The sequence below is a fragment of the Cricetulus griseus genome, chromosome 3, assembly GCF_003668045.3.
Source record: "Cricetulus griseus strain 17A/GY chromosome 3, alternate assembly CriGri-PICRH-1.0, whole genome shotgun sequence".
Taxonomy (NCBI): Eukaryota; Metazoa; Chordata; class Mammalia; order Rodentia; family Cricetidae; genus Cricetulus; species Cricetulus griseus.
The window spans coordinates 180,367,084-180,390,040 of record NC_048596.1 but is presented as its reverse complement, the minus strand read 5'-3'; the positions used below and the strand labels follow the sequence as shown (position 1 = coordinate 180,390,040).

The 22,957-nt window shown below is 45.7% G+C and overlaps 1 protein-coding gene across 1 annotated transcript in view; it reads right to left on the bottom strand.

Annotated features, from left to right (window-relative positions):
* Positions 1-22,957, bottom strand: part of Bean1 (brain expressed associated with NEDD4 1) — a 49,015-nt gene that overhangs the window by 2,798 nt on the left and 23,260 nt on the right. Inside the window, exons 3-4 of the mRNA XM_027405734.2 lie at positions 4,563-4,826; positions 1,062-1,212 (exon numbers count right to left, since the gene is read on the bottom strand). Of these exons, the coding sequence (XP_027261535.1) occupies positions 1,062-1,212; positions 4,563-4,826 (415 nt within the window). The remainder of the gene's footprint in view (positions 1-1,061; positions 1,213-4,562; positions 4,827-22,957) is intronic.

The window sequence follows — 22,957 nt, the reverse complement described above, 5'->3', positions numbered from 1 at the left end:
CCAAGAACAGAGGCTTAGTGTCCAGCAAGCTTCCTTCTATACTCCTTCTTGCCCTACCACTGTCCCAAGTCTCCTGAGCAGTATACTTAACTCTTCCTTTTCAGCTTTACAGTCCATTTCCTTGTGTGAAATTGGATGGGCCATCCAACTTACTGGATTTTTCTTGGTGAGAGGAAGGCACTGTAGGTAGTTGGGGGGCAAGGTTGAGAGTGGGACCAGAAGCCTATAGCTCCTGAGGATGTACCCTGAGAACTTCATCTCCCTGTCCTCCAAGGAGTTCAGCTGCTTTAGCCTGTATGGGGAAGGACTTGGGCTCCATAGGGTGCTCTTCTGTCCTTGTGGCTCATCTAAAGGACAGGGCCAGCAGGCTACTTTGATGTAGAGGTGTGGGAGGAGGCAGGGCTCTCTGTGAGCTAGAGCTATCTAGGTTCGTATCAGACAGGGGCAGGCTAATGAAAGCCTATCCTGCTAGGGCTAACTGAGATTGGGACCTGGATGGCCTAAAGCAAGAGTATGAGAAGGCAGGCACAGGACTGGAAAGGCAGGGTCTCATGAACACCATTGTCACCCAACACATGACAGGGGCTAGCCAAGCCTGGTGACTGTGGCTGCACCTGCAATGTGTGAGAAAGTCTGATCTGGGGATAGGCATGGATTGCTGGTGTCTCAAAGAGAAGCTCAACAGATTTTTCTCCCTAAATGGACACTGATTCCATGGTCATGATCCTGAACATCCCATCATTCTCACCTCCAGGGAGATCCCTGGAGGAACTTATAGGGCTCCCCAAAACTGTCATGAGACCATCCCAAAACTACAAGGCTCCCTCCCCACCAACCATCAGCTTGAAGAATCTCAGCTGGTCTCTGTAGGCCATCCTGGTGACATTTCCTGAGTCATGTCCATCCTCAAGGGGACTTGCTTGGTCAGAGGGCAGAGGCTGTGGCTCTGCCTGCTGGGATCCTTTTGTATTTACACACAGGAAACTCAGGTTCTTTCCCTGAGATGGGAGATCTTTTTATCCAGAGGGTCCACTTCTCTCCCCACCATGAGGCCTCCTTACCCTGGTGGAGAATCTGGGTACAGATCCCTGAGCACTGTGACATCCACATCCCCATCAGAGCTGATGTCCAAGGGCGGGGGCCAGTCCTCGGCAGGGCTACAGGCATAGGGCATCCTGTGGCTGGAGTGGCTGAGCATGTGTCCGCCAGATGCTGCAGAGAACAGAAGCACAGGCAGTGCTAGGGACTTCCTTCACAGTAGTAGTCCATCTGAGGCTCAGAAGTCCCCCATGACCACCCTGTTACCAGGCACAGCTGCCTCTGCCCCGAACCCACTGCCTGAATGTGAGCACTCTGCAATTCTGGGAGTGGGGTCACAGGGAGGAGATGAGGCTGGACCTGTCCTGAGGAGGATGGATGACAGCTTAGCTTGGGCCAGTCTCAGCACTGGGTGGTATCTGCTAAGCTTTGATAAGTTAGTACAGGACTGTGGGAGAAGAGTCGTGTGTGCTAGGGCACATGTGACTCCAGAGACTAGTTCCCACTCCCTATACAAACTTCTCCTTATTCTTGATCCTACAGCAATGGAAGAATCTAGAGCAGGAACGATATCCACAGGTCCAATTCTGGAATCATGCATGAGAACCAAGAAAACTCTCAGAGGAAAATATTGCAGAAACATCCATTCACTATTGGTGGCTCTGTCCATCTGGCAGGTCATGACCCTTATTTTACCCTCCATATTGCCTATATTTTTAAGATTTTCTACAATGAGCACATACGCAAAAAATAAACCCAGTAACAGGCTGTGCAAGAGGAGCTGAGCTGAGATGAACCCCCCTTCAGGTGTCAGCTGAAAGATGGGATCTTTGGAACAACGAGGGAGAAGAAAGTCAGGAGAGATGAGACAAACAACTGAAAGAAACTAGGCCGGGGCCACTGGGCACTGGAGCCGGGGCCCTGCATTGCCAGTGTTGTTCAGAAGAGTCTCTGGGTCAGGCAGGGTGGATCCACTTGCAGAGGTGCATGTTGCACACACACACACACACACACACACACACACACACACACCCACCCACCCTAGCTTGGGAACTATAGTCCTCACCCTGGTTCCAAGTCTTGCCACAAAGACACACGAAGATCACTCCTTCTATAGCCTCTGGAAAACCTTCTTTGGTCTGGTTGCAGGTGGGGTGGACCATATACAGGCTCTACTCTCATGGATGCTACCCCTGTGACTGAGACTGGATGTATGGGTATGAGGGCAAGGAAGAAGGGGTTTCCCATTTCACTTTCCTGGCAGGGATAAAGAGGGATGGAGATATTTGCCAAAGGAGGTCAGCAGCCTTTGAGTTAGGCCCGGGCAACTTGAGAGCAGTGGGCAGAGGAGAAAGCACGTTCGAAAGGGTAAATGCTGAAGGAACATGGTCAGGTGCATGGAGGGGGCAGTAGGTGCTGTGAGGGAGGGGCAGGAAGGCATGAGGGATTACTGGGTCCATTTAGCACCATCCTGGGGTGGGGGATAGTTAAGGTGGCACCTGGGCACCTCACGGGAGCATAGGTCATGTCAGCCTGGCATTGGTTCTACTCTTGTTTTCTAGGGAGAGCTTAGCCCCTGGGGAGACTTGAGGCCTGGGCTACTGAGCTTCCTTGCCTGTTCATGCAAACCTGCTGACTTCTTTCTAATCCTAGCTAGTTCAGAGCATGTCACTAACAGGCCATCTTTCTTCCATTGTGGCTATGGCTCCCTGACAGTTGACACCCCTCCCTGTCTAAGGTCTGGCCTCTTGCTTCCCTCTAGACTTTTCCAGAGGAGAAACAATCTAGGTTTGAAGGGCTCTTGGTATCCAAGTGTCTGCTGGACCTGGTCATGAGCCCACAGTTGGCCCTTTAGGGATGTGTAGGGGTCAGTCTGAGTGCACCCAGGACAGCAACCAGGGCCCATATCTCTAAGGTGCCTCTTGCAAGAGGATGGCCCAGGATTATTGCTCAACTGCTCCAATCTCAATTTTGGATCAGCAAATTGGGGGTGGGAACAGAGCTAACTACTCAAGAATGTCAGGAGGGAGGAGGATTTTGCATAATGAGATAATGCAAAGGAAGCCCCAGGCATGTTAGGTGCTCTTAGCCACTAGTCTTATGTGTTAGCTTCAGGTGTTCCTTAACTGCTAACAGGTGGCCCAGCCCAGCTGGTTCTTCCTTGCTCCCAGCCTCCTGGTACCTCGAACAGAGAAGGCCCTTCAGGTCCCACACAAAGCTTCAGCTACAGTGAGAAGCTCCTAGGGTCCCACACTCTATGGGCCAAGCCTGCCTTTTTTCCCCTAAGTGGGGGCAGGTGGCCTTTACTCTGGGTAGTGACCCTGGCTGCCCCTGTGCAGACTCTTGTGGCCCTTGTTCCTGCCATGAAACACTGTCTCAGAATTAAACCATTGTGCTTCATTTAGATCATTGGTGGTCTCTACCAGGAATGAGATAGAGTTAGTGGCCATGTTCTGTAAAAGTTAATGCATTCTGACAAGATGGACACTTCTGGGACTGGTCCCCCTGCCCCAATAACCACTGTTGTATGACAAGAAACCCTGAAATAATTTGCTTTTCCTTTGTGGGCTCTCAGTGATGCATTTTCGCTGATCATCATCCTGTCATCCACCCATTTATATACCCACTCTTCCTGCTCACATTCTACCTGTACCTTAAGTTCTCACTTATCCATCTCTCCAGCCTTTACTCACCCAGCCCATCTATCTCACTCAAGCATGCCACTTAATCCACCTACATTTCCATCCTCCCATCCCCATTCATCCAGTTCTCTATCGGTCTATACACCCGTCACACACATTTATCCACCCACCCCTTCCACTCATCTGTCCATAGATCTGTGTATTCAATCCCTGATGCACCCATCCCTCTACTGGCCTGGTCCACCCACCAGTTCCTCTCTCTGTCCATGCATTCATTCACCCATCAATCTTTCTACTCATGTTTCCCCTCTCATCCACATCTCCAGTTACCCACTCACCCACCCATCCCTTTCTCATCCATCTACGTGCCTACATTGCTTATCCTTTTATTTATCCACTCCTCTACCTATCTATTTCTCCATTCTCCATTCACCTATCCACTCACCCAGCATTCCATCTCTCTACTCACCCATCTCCCCATTTGTCTATCTACCTGTCTCTCTACCCACCCACCCACCTAACCATCTATCTCTCTGTTCATCCTGCAATCCACCTACCCACCTATCTACCTACTTACAAATCCTTTCCATCCATCTCTCTCTCTATCCATCCATCCTTCTTCCATCCAAATGCTAGCTGGACCTGTGTCAGCACAGCATGAAACAGCAGTGGCATGGCTGAGGAGCGTGGCTCACTCTCCATCTGGCCTTCAGCCTCTCCCTTCTCTTGGTAGACTACAGGCCTTTCATGTAGTACAGGACACGGCAGTGGACACCTGTGAGCTATTCCTGATGGACCAGGATACTTTCCTGACCCCATGCCACCTCTGGACACCTCATTAAGTCAGTCACAGTGGCAGGAGTAGCATGAACCAGAGCTCACCTTGGCCCTGTTCGTATTCTCGGTGCCGGCGCCGGCGTCGGTGGTGATGGTGATGGTGACGGTGGTGGCGATGGTGGTGTCGCTGGATCCGGGCCTGTCTGTCCCTCCTGATGCTTCCCACAATGATGGTGATGCAGGAGAGGGTGATGACCACACCTATGACAGCACTTGCCACCAGCACTGGAGACACCAGCAGATGGCTGTGCTCAGAGCTCTCCGAGAATGTGGTAGGGTAGAAGTAGCTGGTGCGGTTGTATCGTGCTACTGTGGACAGAGAGAAGGGACACTGAGCTGGGTCCCAGGCCTGCCACACACCTTCCTCCTTCAACCCTGCCATCCTGGGAGTTTATTCCTAAATAAATGGAGGATAGTCAGGATCAGGCTTCTCACCTTGATTGCTCCTGCTGTGGGGGAGGGAAGCTGAACTCCACCCAACTCTCTGTAGGGGCTTCTGGTGTTTATAGGTTATCTTCTTTCATTTCTTCTGCACCTTCTGCTCTGGAAGCCCAACTAGCCCATAGATAGGAAAACTCAGATAGGGCAATGGCCCTGCTCAAGGCAGAGCTGAGGCTCAAACCTAAGAATCTTAGTAGTAGACTAGGACTCTCTTCCAAGACGTCAGGTTGAAACATCTTTACCAAGTCTTGGGGAGAAGCAAGAGGTGTGCAGATAGTAGAGTATAAGGATTTGGGGCCAGGATCTCAGGGAGGGATGAAAATCGGCCAGAGCAGCCACAGGCACCTGCCACATGACTCAGGGATGACCATCATCTTAGTGATTACCACTAAATTCCTCCAGCTTGCTGAGGCTGGGGGTACAGGTGTCCCTCATCATAGACAAGGGGGATGGGCTCAGTGTTAGAAGAGTCCATCCCACAGCTAACTAGTTACTCTGTTGCTGAGATAAGCTAGAAGTGTGACTCCCAAGTCCAGAGCTCCCTCTCTAACATACCTGGCCCTCGATGGGAGCCTTTCCTGAGGTGTATTCCCAACCTCTGGGCAACAGTGGGACATAGATTCTCAGACTTAGTGGACATCAGGGGTATGGCAATCATGGTGGGAAGTCGGGTCATTCCTGGACCCTGTTCTGAGAGGGGTTTCCACTTGTCTGCCCACAGCCCATGTTAGGTGCACTGTTGCTTAGGATTGTATTTGTTTCCAGGCTGTGGATTTGATAATCCTGTGTCCTCATGTTCAGCAACCAGGCCAGGTATACCAAAAGTGCCAAATATGTGTATGGTGTGAGTGGATCCAAACTTGAGACCAGATGAGAGAATGCCAGGGAAGGTTTGAGTTGCTTTGGAGGCCCAGGGCTTCTGTTTTGGGTGGTAAACAAGTGGAGTTTGAATGGTGACCTGCCCAGATGGCTACGAAAAGGCTTTTCATCCTATGTGAGGGTCTCTGCATCCTCCATTCAATGGTGGCTGCTTTTCACTTCAAATTCCTTCCCAGCATTTGCCCTAAAGCCCCACCACACTCAGTCCCCAGCAAGGACATCTGGGTAAAGGAAGAATTTGGGAGCTTAGTTGGCATTAGAACATGCTTGGCAGCAGTTTTGGTTCACGCTGGGGGCTTCTGCAGTGCATTGATCATCGTCAGCAGGGGATGTGTCACTGTTATCCATGCCTGATACCTACACCTCGATTGCTGAAGGTCAGTTTATAAACTTCCCTGGTGGGATGTGCACCCCATGGTCCTAACTAGATATGCATGCTTCTCTTTTGCTCCTCTGTGTGTGTGTGTGTGTGTGTGTGTGTGTGTGTGTGTGTGTGTGTACGCACATGTGTGTCAGCATGGAGATGCATGCATGTGGAAACTGAGGTTGAAGTCCAGGATCATCATCTATCACTCTTCCACCTTATGTATTGAAGCAGGGTCTCTCAATCAAACTCAGAGCTCACTGATACAGCTTGTTTCAGTAGCCCAGGGTATACTCTGGGGATTCCTGGTCTCTAACTTCTGAGGCTGGGATTATATGGCCTCCCCACCTGCCCAGCTTTTATATGGGTTCTGAGGATCCAAACTCCAGGCCATAAGCTGGTGTGGCAAGTGCTTTAACCATTGGGTCATCTCTCCAGCTCACAGGCACACTTCCTGACATGAGAATGCTGATGTAAATTGATTTCTGGGATTCTGTGAGGACAAACACAGGCCAATTTTCAGAGGTCCTAATAATGTGTAAGCTCAGGGCTAAGATCTCACTCCATCTTTGAAGTTATGTTCATCCAGGTCTTCCCATTTAACCCAAGGACATCAAGATTCAAAGATATTAGATAACTCACATGCCAATGTGTAACTGAGGCAAGCTCCCTCTGTGCTGTGGTTCTTCTCACTAAGACAGGAGATGGGTAAGAAGCTGGGGGGGGGCGAGTACTAGGGGAGGGGAAAGAACTGAGTTATGAAAGAGTGTAAGTTAATTCTTACTGGGATTAAGTCTGTATAAATATGAGGTGTCTTTGGTAAGAGGTATGTGGTAAGCCCTAGAAAAATCACTAAATAAATATGGTGGGAAATCTTTTAAGTGGATCAAAATATTACACCCAAAGTATTTAGTTTTAGCCATAAGTAGAAATGGAGGGGGAAAAGACATGAGACACGCAGAAAGTAAAATGGCATACATAAATACAGCTGTATCAATTGTCATCCTGAATGTGATCTGATTAACCACATGACCAAGAGGTAGAGGCTCTCAGTCTGGGCAAAAACCGTTACTATGTTACTGTCTTTAGGCATCTCATTTGGGAACCAGACTTGAGAGTGAAAGAATGGAAAAATATGTACTATGAAAACAATTACGAGATGGCCAGAGTGACTATAATGATTAAGAAAATGAGACTTTAAAACAAAAAGTCATTTATAATAAAATGGTTAATCTACCAGGAAGCCACAAAAATTATGAACATATATTCACTTAACAAGAGAGTCCCAAAATACATTAAGCAAAGGCTAAAATGCTGAGAGGCAATAGACACAGTACAACAATAGTTGGAACTTCAATACTCCATTTTCTATAAAAGTAGGTAGAAGCCAGGTGTAGTGGCACAGACCTGTAATCCCAGGACTTGAGAAGTAATGACAGAGAATCATAAGTTCAAGGTCAGCCTCAGCTACATAATGAGACCCTCTCACAAACCAATGAATGAGCCAGCTAAGCAACAAACAACTAAGCAGAAAACAAAAAGCAAATATAAAACTCAAACAAAATTATAAGCTACTTAGACCTAACATACACCCACCGAACACTCTGCCAGACAGAATATGCATTCTTCTCTAGCACAATGGGACATTCTCCAGAATGGTCCATATGCTTGCTAGGCTGTAAGATGAGCTCCAATTTATTTAAAATGATGGAAATTATACAAACTATGTTCTTTGATTACATGGAAGATTAGAAGTGGATAACACAAAGAAATTTGTGAAAATAATATGTATGTAGAAATTATTGGTTAGTACTTTATATTCCATCCTAGAGCCTTCATCCAGTAGCTGATGGAAGCAGAAGCAGACACCCACAGCTAAACACTGAACTCCCGAATCCAGTTGCAGAGAGGGAGGAAAAATGAGCAAAGGGGTCAAGACCAGGCTGGTGAAACCCACATAAACAGCTGACCTGAACAAGGGGGAGCTCATGGACTCCAGACTGATTGCTGGGAAACCAGCATGGGACTGTTCCAGAGCCCCTGAACATGGGTGTCAGTTAGCAGGTCTGGTTAATCTATGGGGCCTCTGGTAGTACACGAATGGACTTTGGGAACCTATTCCACATAGAGGGATACTCTCTCAGCCTAGACACACGAGGAGGGTCTAGGCCCTGCTTCAAATGATATGACACCTTTGAAGATCCCCCATGGAAGGCCTCACCCTCACTGGGGAGCAGAAAGGGGATGGGATAGGGGGGTTAGTGGGGGGCAGGGGAGGAGGGGAGGGAGGAGGACTTGGATTGATATGTAAAACAATCTTGTTTCTAATTTAAGAAAAAAATCTGGGAAAAAATGAAATTAGGCAACACATCAAGAAATAAATTACAAATCAGAGTGAAAAGCACAGGGGAAATTCAAGCTTATGTTGAGATGAGTTAGAGTGAAAACCAGCATAACAAACCCTGTGAGATGATGCTAATGTAGTGGTTAAGGGATGTTTACAGCTTTAAGTGACTATATACTTTTTAAGAAGATCTCAAGTCAACAAATAGTTTCTACCTTAGAATCCTGGAAAGAGAAGAGCAAATTGAAGTCTGTAAGAAGAATGAAGGAAAAAAGATTAGAATAGAAATTTGTGAAATTAGAGACACAAAAGATAATACAGAAAGTCAGAGGCCATATATTTTTTTAAGATGAACAACATAGAAGAGTCTTAAGGTAGAATGACCAGGGAAGGGAGGCTGAAAGGAGAAGGTTCAAAATACTAAGTCAGACATGAGAGAGGGGCATTACTACAGACCCTACAGAAATGTAGTTACCAAGGAATATTAGGATCAATTAAATACCAGGAACTTGGATATCTTGCATGAAATGTACGAATTCTTAGAAATATACAAAACTGAGTAAATAGACCCAGGATAATCAGAACCTCTCAACAGATTTCTCACTAGTGAAGAGACTGAATGACTAATAAAAACAATCCCACAAGGAAAAATCCAGCACAATACTTCTCCTTTGGTGAAGTGTACCAAACATTGAAAGAATAAATAACTTTAATAGGTACAAAGTTTCAGTTTTGGATGATGAGGAAAGTTCTAGAGAGGATGGTGACAGTTACACAATATATGAATGGATACAATGCAATTCATTTGTATAGTTAAAATAATTATATATATGTAATAATTATGCATATATACACACATATGAAATAATGCCAATTTTCACAGAATTCTCAAAAATAATAGATAGGTGAGAATGTTTACCAACTCATTATAAAATGCCATCCTTATCCAGATACCAAAACCAAATAAAGGCATTACAAGAAAAAAAGCATAGTTCAATATTTATAGATCAAAACCTCCTGTTAACAATGCTAGTGAACTGAGTTCAGTAATGCTTGACTTCATGATTTCTGATTTGGCAAACAATTCTTGGATTTCTTTTCTCAGAAGCTAGAGAAAAACAAATAAACATAAAATTTAATAATCTGTTTGCACCAAAGGAAGCTAGGAAGGAATGGAAAAGACCATAGAATGGGAGAGAAATGTTTGTGAAGTAGCTATCTCAGAGGATATGAGAGTCTAGAATATATAAAGAACTATTAAAACAGCAATAATATAAAGAGTGTGCCAAGCAATCCAAGATCAGAATGGACCCGTCTCTAAAATATAACTGGCCAATAAACACATGAAAATGGGCTAAAATGAAAGAAAAAAAAAAGGATAAACTGGGTGGGTGGCTCAGCACTCAGGAGGCAGAGGCTGGTAGGTCTCTATGAGTTTGAGGCCAGCCTGGTTTATAGAGTAAGCTCCAGTTCAGCTTATTGTGAAACTATGGCAGTTTGACTAGGAATGTCCCCATAGGCTCATATATTTGAATGCTTGGTCATTTGGGAGTCATACTATTTGACAGGGATTAGGGGGTGTGGCCTTGTTGGCTTTGGAGGAAGAGTGTCACTGGGGGCGGTTTTTGGGTTTCAAATGCTCAAGCCAAGCCCAGTGTCTCTTCCTCTCTTTTCTTGCTGCCTACTGATCTAGATATACAACTCTGAGCTCCCTCTCAGCACCATGTCTGCCTGCACACCACCATGCTTCTTACCACAAGGATAATGTACTAAACCTCTGAACTGTAAGCCAGCCCCAATGAAATGTTTTCCTTTATAAGAGTTGCTATGATCCAAATGAATAGAACTAGAAAAAAATCATCCTGAGTGAGGTAACCCAGACCCAGAAAGACAACATGGTATGTATTCACTCATAAATGGATACTAGCAAAGGATAACCAGGCTATAATCCTCAGCCCCAGAGAAGCTGGGTAACAAGGAGGACCCTAAGAAGGACACATGGATCTCCCTGGGAAGAGGAATTAGATGAGATGTCCTGGGTAAAGTGGGGGCAGGGAAGGAATAGAGGAGAGGGGATTGGGGGAATGGGAACATGAGGGATCAGGATGGTTGAGTTGTGGGCAGATTAGAGCAGGAGAGTGACGGGGAGATATCTTGATAGAAGGGGCTATTGTGGGGTTAGGGAGAAACCTGGTGTCAGGGATGCTCCCAGGAATCCACAAGGATGACCCCACCTAAGACTCCTAGCAATGGTGGAGAGGGTGCCTGAACTGGTCTACTGCAATCAGATTGTTGACTGTCCTAGTTATCATCATAGAACCTTCATAATACCTGATGGAAGCAGATGCAGAAATCCACAGTCAAGCACTGGGCTGAGCTCTGGGAGTCCAGTTGAAGAGAGGGTAGAGGGATTGTATAAGCAAGGGGTGTGTGTGTCAAGATCATGATGGGGAAACCTGCAAGGGAGCCGGCATAGGACTGATCTAGGCCTTCTGCATCTGGGTGACAATTGTTTGGCTTAGTCTTTTGTGGGGTCCCTGGCAGTGGGACCAGGATCTGTTCCTGATGCACAAGCTGGATCTTTAGAATCTATGGTGGGATGCCTTGTTCAGCCTTGATGCTGTAGGGAGGAGCTTGGTCCGGCCTCAGCTTGATGTGCCATGCTTTGTTGATTCCCATGGGAGGCCTTACCCCATCTAAGAAGAGATGGAGGAGAAGTGGATGGGAGGTGACGGGGAGGTGAGGGAAGGAGCAGAAGGAGAGGAGGGAGGAAAAACTGGTCAGTATGTAGAATAATAAAAAATGATGAAGAAAAAGAGTTGCCATAATTATGGTGTTTCTTCACAGAAATAGAACACTAAGACAGACACCCTTGAAAACAAATGAAAGAAAGGAAGGAAGAAAGGAGAGAAGGAAGGAAGGGAGAAAGAAAGAAAGAAAGAAAGAAAGAAAGAAAGAAAGAAAGAAAGAAAGAAAGAAAGGAAAAGAAAGAAGAAAAGGGTGCTGAAATGCCAATCAGCCACAGTGTGATGGGCTTCATACTCACTTGGATGGCTCTAACCAGTGGGGTAGATTCCTCTCCTCTCATGCAGAGGAATGAGAATCTTATAAACTGCTCGTGGGACTGTACATGCTCTTGGCTGTTTTCTAAAAGTGCTCTGGTCCTTCCCAAATGACTAAACATGATCTCAGATGATCCAGCTACCTCCTCCTTTGAATATACCAGGCAAAAGAAAACACATCTGTGCAAATTAATATTCAAAATATCATAACAAACCCCAAAGATGGGACACAGCTTCTTCTTTCTCAATCTTTAGATTTTTCCCTTAAAACCCACACCCTCAGAGACTGCCAAATTGGAGATCCAGTGGTATTAATGATAGATGTGGGACCTTTGGGAGGTGGGGCCTCATGTGAGATCTGTAGGTCACTGAGGATACATCCTCCAGAAACAATGAGAGTTTCTGGTGGAGTCTCTCACTTTTTTCTCTGATTAGAGATGTGTGCACCAACACACATTCCCTACCACATCATGAGGTGGGGCAGTCAAGGAGTGGCCAAGGCTTCCCTATGCTATTTGTACTTGGAACTGTCGAGACTGTAAGCTAAAGGAACCTCTTGTTTTATAACATTAGTTGCCTCATACACATAAACAAGGCAGATTGACTTTACCCAGCCACACAGCATAGAAAGCATGTTGCTGTCTGCAAATGACTCTTATCACGATCTCCGAATGTCTCACTTATTCTTGTTTATTTATTGTGATATCGTGTCTTTGGGCTCCTTGGCCACCTTACTAGTTTGTTTGCCCCTTAAAGACAGACTTCCCATCTGTCTAGCCTGACTCACTGAATCTGCAGTACGTGGTCAAATGCCAGGCACATAATAGATGCTCATTAAATATCTGCAGGATGACTGAATGAACTGCCTTGGACTTGGTTGGCTCTCTGTTCCCTATTAGGCTAGAATCCAATTTCTCTTCTATTTAACAGCTTGAATTTTAGCTGAAATGCCAGCTTCTCATTGTTACTGTCAGCTATTGTTTTTTATTTTTCTTCAAGATGCAGATGAAAGATAAAAATCCCCTCCACCCACCCACTCCCATTCCAAAGGGATCATTTTAAATTGTGCTGTCTGATCTCAACTCAGAGCTAATATGTAGCATGACTTCCACTATTTCTTGTCTATGTCAGTGACAGACACTACTAATCGATCATGATTCTTCTTCCTGTTTGACAGCCTTAGCATCCTTTCCAATGCAGCACTCCATGCAATGAGGAGCTGTCTAGAGCTGGTTATGAAATGTCGCTTCTGGCCATCAATCATTCAGTGTGACACAATATACCATGCTGCCCCTCCCAAACCAATGGCTATGTCCTTGCTCTCACTTTCAGAGTCAAGGGCAGGGACTGTGGTGTGTGAGGTGTAAACTACTGGGGAACAGGGAGTTGAGGGCAAAAATCTTGCTCCCAGTGTGGCTCTGAACCCAGATGTGGGGAGGGTTGGAAACACAGGAGTCACACCCTGATCTAAAGCAGATGCACATGATACTAGAAAGCTGTTAGTGTCAGGGCTGCAGATGCCGAGACTGTAAAGAGAGGGGTTTGTGTGAGTGTGTCCTGTTCAGTGTGATGAACCAACTGCCAACAAGGTGTCAGCCCCATGGGGCACCTTGAAGATGACCCCCTCCACCTTCTGCAGGAGATGAGAACCATGCCTGTCTTCGGCTCTAGACTCATTACGGGTTGGGTGGGAGGTGGCATCATCTCCCATGCCTGCAGAGGAAGCCACTTGGCACCACTGTCTCTTTCATGGCTGGCTGGGAAATTAATCTCCCAGTCACCATCACCCACAGAGGAGGTTCTGCTTTAAATTATGGGAGCAACTCTTGCAATTTCCAAATGCAGGGCCATTTTATCAAGAAGATAAATTTGACTGCAGAGCAATAACATGACAGCCCCCTTCAAACCAGCTGCAGCAAGGACAGAGGACAAAGCGTTTTGTCTCAGCCCCTGACTTCTTCTCCAGGCAACTTCTCCAAAGGTGCCCATGATCAAATTAACACCACCTCACCATGTATACAATTCCCTGATCTGTCCCCATCCCTCAGAGCCAGCAGGAGTGGCAGCTGTTTCCTGAGTACCTACTGTGTGGCTCCACCAGATCATCTTATTTAATACAATGATGGGATTCCCAGGCAACAGGTAAGGAAACAGCCACGGGGAGGTTAAGGAACTTCTCCAACATTCAGAGCACCACAGACAGGGATCTGGGTCAATGGGAAGCCAAAGCCCCCTTGCTCTATATTCAGATGAAGGTCTGTGGATACTAAGTGCTGGATCCTGGGAGCCCATGGTTTCTTGGGGAAGGAAAATCTCTCCTAAAATCATTCCTGGCTTCTGGGCTACTTTTTGTGTTGTCAGGCCATGGCCCCAGCTTACTCAGGCTGAGTTAGCAGAACATTGCTGATGAAATACCAACTTTCCAAGGTGGGAGCTCATGTAGCTAAGGCAGGTACACACAGAGGAAGCAGCTGTACAGTGCTGGGCCATGAGCCACCGCTCTGTGGATGTTCCACCTCTGGATTGGTTCCAGAACATCTAGAGACATTCTGGACTGCACAGCGGGACGTTGGGGTGACTTGCAATTGCTGATCATGTGGAGATTTCACAGGATGAGCATTTGCTATGCAAAATACTCTGCACAAGGTTTAGCTCATTTAATCTGTGCTGTGATCTCCAGAGGTGGGTGCTGTCTTTCCACACACTTAAGAGGCACAGGGCTGGTTAAAGGGATGGGATCAGGGCTTGGGACAAGATTTCTTTTTACAACCAGGAACCCGTGATCTGAGAAGCCTTGGTTTGGAGCCTCTGGAGGGTGGGCACATATCCTTTCTGTCTGTCATGGCCCTCTGCCTAGGGCTAGCTCAGAAAGAAAGCCTAGGAGCCACCTGAATGGCACCAAGTGTAATCAGTGATTCACTGCCCCACACGCCTTGGAGGAGGATGAAGGAGTTGCTTTAGGTCATTCTTACTCACCCATTGGCCTATCCTCCTGTCTATTACTCACCCAAGTCTACAGTCCAATTATAAGTCCACAGACATGTGCAAGCCAGAGTGTCCATTAAAGAGAGTTCATCAGGCCTTATGGGGGTTTTGCTTGTTTTATTTTATTTTGTTTCTATATTGAGACATTATGTCTAACTTCGTAGCCCAGGCTGGCCTAGAACTAACAATTCTTTAGCTTCAGCCTCCCAAGTGCTGAGATTACAGGTGTGTATCACCATGCCCAACTGTAGCCAAGTCTTGAGGAAAGAGCTCAAATCTAAGAGAGACCACCAGTTCGTGATTAACTGCAGACCCTTGAGGCCTCCGATGAGGGTCAGTGCATCACAAGAGGCGTGGGCTGCAGAGGAGACTGGTGGAGAGTCACTTTGGAGAGGCTGGCAGGGCCAGACCATGAAGGCTCTTAAAAGTCAAACTAGGAGGCTTTCCTTTGCCCAAGGGAAAAAGTGGCATGATGATAGTGTTTTCTGAGAGCCCTTGGGCTGCAGAATAGTGTGTGTGTGTGTGGGGGGGGGCAGACTGGCAGACACACGATGGGAGGCAGGGCACTTGGGAAGAGGCTGCTGTATCTGATACTGGCGGGAGGTAGCATCCACATAAGCATGGAGCTAGGGATACAGGATGCTGAGCACAGCCTCCCACACCATGCAGGGCAGAGCACAGACATTGGCTCAGGCCAATTGACTTTATGCCACAGTCTAGCATTGCAGAGTTTCTTGGCTCCACCTACCTGTCCTCTGATTGAGCTTTGGAGACATCTCTAGTATTGTCCTGTTCTGCAGAGGGGGTTCCAAGCCCCACAGGGCTGGGGTGGTACCTGGATCCATGGGCCACTAGTGTGTCAAGCAGAAGCCAAATCAGGTGCTTCTAGATTGATGGTCCAGGTATGGGCTGGGAGTCACATTAACTCAGAAGGTACTAAATGATCTGTGTGCATGTGATTGTCACCCCATTTGCAGAGTAAGACACTTCATCTTAGGGACTGAAGTACCATGCTTAAGATCATATTCCCAGTGTGTGCAGGTCTGGGATCTAAAGAATATTCCAGGCTTGTCTGGCTTGTCTGGCAGCTCCTGAAGCAGTGAGGTACAATACAGGCACTCTATTTTGGGTGGTGTTTCCCTCAGAGCTTTATGTGCTGCAAGTTTGGGCCCCAAAGTAACAGTAGTGAAAGATAGTGGTCTTTAAGGGGTGGGGCTCAATGGACAGGTCATGGAGCACCATCCTTAGGAGGCATTAATGTTGGTCTTGGAGCAAGTTGGGTCTTATAGGAGTGAGTTATAGAATTGTTATGAAAGAATTAACACGGCTCCAAGTTCCCTTCTCTCACTTCCTTTCTTCTTCCCTGTTTCTCCCTCCTTTCTCTCCCTCCCCACCTCTTAAGGCTCTTAGTAGAAGCCAACACCAGGGCCCTACTTCTACACCTCCAAAACCAGGAACCAAAATAAATGTCTTTTATTTATAAAGTAACCAATCTCAGGCATTCTGTTTTTGTTTTTTGTTTTTTGTTTTTTGTTTTGCAGCAAATAGACTAAGACATCAGGAAAAGAGAGCACAATGGGACAATGGGTGGGTAAGGGGGGGCAGTAGCATATGTTCTAATCTGGCTCTAACACTCACTTACTAAGGGACTTTAAGCATTTTCCTCTCTGCACCTGCTGTCTATCTGGAACTGTTCTCCCTGCAGGGTAGGTGAAGGGAGATGGCAGAGAGGGGGGTAACAACCATGAATGGGGGTCATGAGATTCAAGCTCCTGTTAGGCAGTGGAGGGCAAGGTCGGCTCCAGTTTGGAAGATTTAGGCTGGGCAGGGACATAGTAGCATACTGCTGCTGCTAAATCCTTTCTGAGTACATCTGACCATCCCAGGGGTCTCAATGAGTATAGGGGATCCTCCTCATAGCCCCAAGCTATCTGAGCCTTGGGGCCGTGGGGAAGGTGCAGAGGCACTGGGTGCTGAGTCAGTGTTTTTCACCATCCTCCTGCCGGTTCTCCCAGAGATTCTGGTGAGAAAAAGAAGGGGAGGAAGCAAGGACACAGATCTGACTGATGGCTCCTGTCACAAAAATCCTTAAGGCATTTGTCACAGGTGCACTTCCCTGGGAAGTCTGGACTCAGGGAAGCAGCTATGCAGTCAGTAGAAGGGATGGAGGGAACATGACACAGGCACCATCTTTCTCTATTTCCAATTGACAGGTCCCAGCTCCCTGTGGGGACTTGGACAGAGTGTGAAGGCTTATGGGCTTGAACCCTTTTACATCTCCTCTTCCGTGTCTTGAATGGCATCTCAGCTCACTTACTGATACCCAGCCATGGAACAGATATTGACACAAGGATGCCAGAGGGCTGGGCAATTCAGAAACATCTCAAGGACATAAAGGGTAACACGCAGAACAAGATGAGAGGTGGGAGGAGCATGGGCAGTCACAAAGAGCTCAGGGAGGAGGGTGCACTCCAGGGAGGAGCGGGAGTGTTGCCTTAGACCACAGGGTGAGGTAAGGCTACCAGTTGTTTAGGGTTCTTTTTACAGTGGGGGTGTATCTCGATAGGAAGCCAACTAATGTCATAACAAGATGTGTCTGGGACATCAGGAGTGGGGACAGATTATGGTAAAATAAAGCATAAAGTTGTCTACTTATTCACTGACTCTCCATTAATTGACCCAACTAACAACGTATCCACCCTCTCAGGCATTATCTAGGTATTCTCTCAGCGTCTAGTTAGTAATCCACTTATCTGTTCATCCATTTACCCATCATCCATTCATTTATCAATCTATCCATCCATAAACACATTCCTTCACTCACTCATCTAACCACCATTTGCTTGTCTATTTGTTCATCTACCCATCCATCCACTCATCAATCATTCATCCACCCACCTATATCTGATGGGGGATGTCCTTCTGTATGCTGTGAATATGTTTCTCTCATAGGTTGATGAATAAAACTATTTTGGCCAATGGGCAGGCAGGATTTAGCCAGGTGGGAAATCCAAACAGGGATAGAGAAAGGTAGTAGGCAGAGTCAAGGAGATGCCATGTAGCTGCCAAGAAAGTAGGAGACCTGAACATCACCTTTAAGTCAAGACTACATGGAGATACACAGGTTAATAGAAATGGGTTAATAATTAAGAGAGAGCTAGCTAATAATAATTCTGAGCCATTGGCCAAACAGTTTATAATTGATATAAACCTCTGTGTGTTTATTTGGGACTAAAGGGCTGTGTGATCAGGTGGGACAGAAACTTCCGTCTAAATATATCTGTCCATCAATCCATCCACCTACCCGTCATTCACCCATCCACCATCAATTTATGTATCTACTCATCCCTTCATTCACTCATTTACCTACCCATCTACCTATATTTATCCATACATCCACCCACACACTCACCCACCCATCTATTATCCATTCATGCATGCGTCCCTCACCAATATTCACCAAGTGTTTATTCCATACACATCCTATGATTGTAACATTAACTATGAGTCAGACCAAAATGAATCTCTCAAACTGGACAGCAATAGATTCCCGAACAGATGTCTTGGCATGCAGAGGAGGAGATTCGATGTGTCATGGAGTTTCCTGGTCCCATTTCAGCAGAACAACTCTGTTCCCATCTGGTCTACAAGTCAGAGTTAACCAGAGACCACTCCACTGCCAAGTAGAAGGTTTTCAACTACCATGTTCAAATATAACTGGGAAAATATACGTGACCACCCACAAGCCCTTAATGATTCTCTAAGCATAAGTTCAGAGTGATTTATTCTGCTATTTAGACACATCCTGCCTCTCAAATAAACACACTAAAATGAGCTCAGATGTCTCTCCATATACCCCAATCCCATTTCTTTGTCACTTGGAAATATTTTATTTCAGGCTTGCAGAAATATTTATTCACTGGCTGGAAGTCCACTGAGCCACTTTCCCTATTTCTGAGTCAGCTGCTATTACACACTGAGCTGTGGTGAAGGATATACTTGTCTAGAACTTACATCTGCTCTCAGTTTCCTGCTAGCCTCATCACTGGCCTCCAGTGTCCCCCTCTTCTCTTTCATCTCCCTGTAGAAGTGGCTCTGCATTTCTTTTCTTTTTCATAGTGCTGAGGATTGAACCCAGGGCCTCTTGCACTCTAGACAAGCACTCTACAACTGAGCTACATCTCTAGTCCTAAGAAACCAGGTTCCTGTAACACTGGTAGAGTCCCCGTGTATACTGGATAAGTGTGGACATGGGTTGAGAAGCATCTGGAGGAGTGAGGGGACTGGCTGGACCCACCCAGCCAGGGGATTAGTTCTACCCTGCCAACTTGCATTATGAGGGTTATAATCATGACAGAAAGATGACCACTTACTTTAACATGGAATTTAAAGGAGCTCATAAATATTCAGTCCATAAAATGTTAAATTTACAAATGCAGCAGATGACCACCAGCTGTCTCACATGGGGGAGAGAAGATTACTGGTGACCGTGTGGATGCAATGTCATCCACAGACCTCTGTACTGCAAAGGTCTCAGTCCTTGGAACAAGCCTAGAGCTGTGATGGCTAAGGCTTTCTCAAGTCCTGTCTTCTTGGAGTTTCACTGTGGCCTCCCGCCTCAGAGCCCAGACTGAGGTAACTGATTTAGGAAGCAGCTTTATCAGAGGCATGTCACTACAGGTCCTGCCCCCCCATCCTGTCATATCTGTTCTAGTTCTCCTTACATTGCTGTGACAATGACTATGTTCTCTGACTATGAGAACTAAGGGAGGAAAATGTTTATTTCATCTTATCCTTCCAGGTCATAACCCATTACTGAGGGAAGATGTGGCAGTAACTGGAGGCAGGAGATTGAAGCAGAAACTGCTTGCTAGTTTACTTACAGACTTATGCTTAGCTAGCTTTCTTGTATACCTGCCTAGGGCTGCCCCCCCAATCAATTAATAATTAAGACAATCCTCCACAGACATGCCTACAGATCTAGACAATTCCTCAAATGACTGTACACGCTGTGAAGTTGGTAATTAAAGGTAACTATAACAGAAACTCAATGTAAAACATATTCAGGATATGAATATCATAAAATCATTGTTTTCCCCCAAAGAGCTGATGTAACAATAAATCTTTCTGCCAACTGCCCGAGCCCCGCCACCAGGGGGTGTGTCCAGAATAACACACAGAGACTTACATTAGGTACAATGCTGCTGGCCAATGACTAGGATTTCTTATCTGCTATCTCTGTCTTAAGTATCAACTATAATTATTAATCTATGTATTTTATAAAGACTTATCTGATCTAGGACACTGGCCTTAGCGACCAATCATATGGCGACTCCTCCTTACTACATTTCCCAGAATTCTCAACTTCTAGCCCCACCTATCTTGCTTTCTTATTGGCCAACAGTGCTTTATTTATCAACCAATAAGACAAACATATACACAGAAAGACTTCCCCCATCAAGCTGACACACAGAAAAAAAAATCTTGCTCTCAAATTTTTGGCACATGTGACTATGATCCTAACCTTCAGGAGGCAGACTGGAGAACCAATTCAAGATCATTCTCTGCCACACAATGAGTTTGAGGCCAGCCTGGGCTAGGTGACACATTGTCACAAACAAACAAAAGAAAAACAAAATGCAAAAACAAAACAAAAGAGCATGGGAACTGCATAACTGACTCTTTTTGCCCCTTTTGCTTTGGCCCCCAGGACACTCAGATATACTCCTGAAACTGACTTCAACATGAAGAGAAACTGGTCTTTCCTTATCTTTCTTGTGCTATGTAATTAGCACTAAGCAAGAAAGAAAATCATTTCTGTGAGTCAGCTATAGAGTCTGTGTAGATCTCCACTACATTATTTGCTATTGCAGAGGTGAATATTCACATTGACATGGGAGTATTGTCTGCTCCACCCCCACCAAAAACTTAAAAGGTCCAAAAGCTTTAGGGAGAAGAAGTCCTGCAGGTAATAAATACAGTGATTAAAATCCTTGGTTATTGACATTGGCTGTCTACATACCTTAATGTCCTCATCTCTCAAATAAGGTAATTATGTTTGAAGGTGTTTTTGTGAATTGCACAAGACCATGTAAGTATATTACATGACACTCCATAAACACAACTACAAAGGCTGGACACAACTGTCAGAATGCCATTTCAATCCCACTTGGGCAAAGAACAGTGAGAATCTGTGGAGTTCTTGCCTGGGATTGCTTCCCACAGTTCCTTAACATCTCTGTCAGCCTTAATGGGACAGATTCTGAAAGCTAGCAGCTTCCCTGCTACTGTGAATAAAAGGAAGTATAGTTTCCTTAGAATGCTATTATTTAAGCAGTGGTCTCGGTGGTGGATAAACAAGGTTGCTGCTATACTAGCCTCAAGTTGTGGCCCTGAGTGCAGCAAAAATGGGTTAGTGGGCTAGCAGGCAACTGAACGGGGAGTCAGCTTCAAGGGCCTGTGTCTTAATTAGGGTTTCTATTGCTATGAAGAGACACCATGACCACAACAACTCTTATAAAGGAAAACATTTAATTGGGGCTAGCTTACAGTTTCAGAGGTTTAGTTCATGGTAGAAGCATGGTGGCCTGCAGGCAAACATGGTTCTGGAGAAAGGAGCTGAGAGTTCTCAATCTTGATCCACAGGCAACAGGGAGTGAACTGAGTCCCACACTGGCTGTAACTTGAGCATATGAGACCTCAAATCCCACCACCACAGTGACACACTTCCCCCAACAAGGGCACACTACTCCAACAAGGCCACACCTCCTTCTAGTGCCACTCCCTATAGGCCAAGCACATGAGTCTATGGGGGCCATTCCTATTCAAATCATCACAGCTTGGGAGGCCCTCCAAATCTCCTGGGGTTGACTACTGCCTGGGATCCAGTGGAGCAGAGCCTGGATCTCTTAGGCTGATACAGTCTTTACTTCTGTGCAAAGAGATGTAAGCTTGCTGAGACCTGAAAACAAGGGCAGCCAGGGAGTCAGCATTTTCCCTAGGCCTCACACTATGAAGTCACCAGCAGAGGAGGTAAATAAGCTTTACTATTTCAAAGCATTGGAGTACAACCTCTAACTGTTCTTTGGGTGAACACTGAGCCATGCAGACACCTGTCAACTATAAGGAAGGAAATCTTAAGACTATAACCAAGAAAGAAAAATCCAAGTAGAAACATCAGCAACTGTATGTTGCAGTAGAAACAACAGCTCCTATGGCATAAAAAGTAAAATTACACAGTTACTATAGTACCTAAAATGTTCAGTGGTCAACAAACACACAAAAAGAAATAGGAAAACATGAGGTATAGTCAGAAAATATCAAATAAAAATCAAACAAAAACCAGTCAATACAAGCTGTCTGTGAGTATTTTTAGATCTCAGACTGGATAGACAAAAACTTTGAAGCAATTATTGATATGTGTAAGTCAATAAAGAAGTCATGTTTAAAGAGTTTAAAGAAAATATGGTTGCGGTTCTCCAAGGAGTAGAGAATCTTGGTAAACCATAGTAGAAAGCTAGATGAAGCCAGACAAGGTGAAGCAAACCTGCAATCCCAGCACTTGGGAACTGAAGCCAGGAGGACCAGGAATTTAATGTCATCCTCACTGTTCTAACTTTCTATGGTTGTGATAAAACACTCTACTCAAAAGCAACTTAGGGATGCAATGGTTCATTTCAGGTTAAAGGTTACAGTCAATCATTGAGGGAGGTCAGGGTAGGAACTCAAGAAAGAACTTGAAGCAGAAACCAGAAGAATACTGTTTGCTTTCTTACAAGCTCATACTTAGTTTGCTTTCTTATACAGTCCAGGTCTACTTGCCAAGGGAATGGTGCTGCCCACAGTGGGCTGGGTCCTCCTACATCAGTTAACAATACAATCTGCCACAGATAAGTCCATAGGCCAATCTGATCTGAGTATTTTCCTCAATTAGAACTCCCTTCTCTGATGATTTTAGGTTGTGTCAGGTTGACAAGTAAAGCTAACTAGGACACTCAGCTACATAGTTAAAGTCATCCAGGGGTACATGAAACCTTGTCCTTCTTTTTTCTTTTCTTATTAAAGCCAAATGTAACGGAAAAGACAATGGTAAGAAATCATTAGAGGAACTCATCAGCAGATTTCAAGTGCCAAAGAAATGGTAAACTTGAAAATAAATCAACAGAATGCCATTCAATGTGAAGAGCAGAGGAGGGATGGGAGGGAGGGAGGGATGAGAGGGAGGGAGGGAGAGAGAGAGAGAGAGAGAGAGAGAGAGAGAGAGAGAGAGAGAGAGAGAGAGAGAGAAGATAGAGACCAGAGCCTCAGAAACTTACATCAATTTTTCCCCAATTTGGCAATGTGCTCTACATAGCCAAGAAACTCA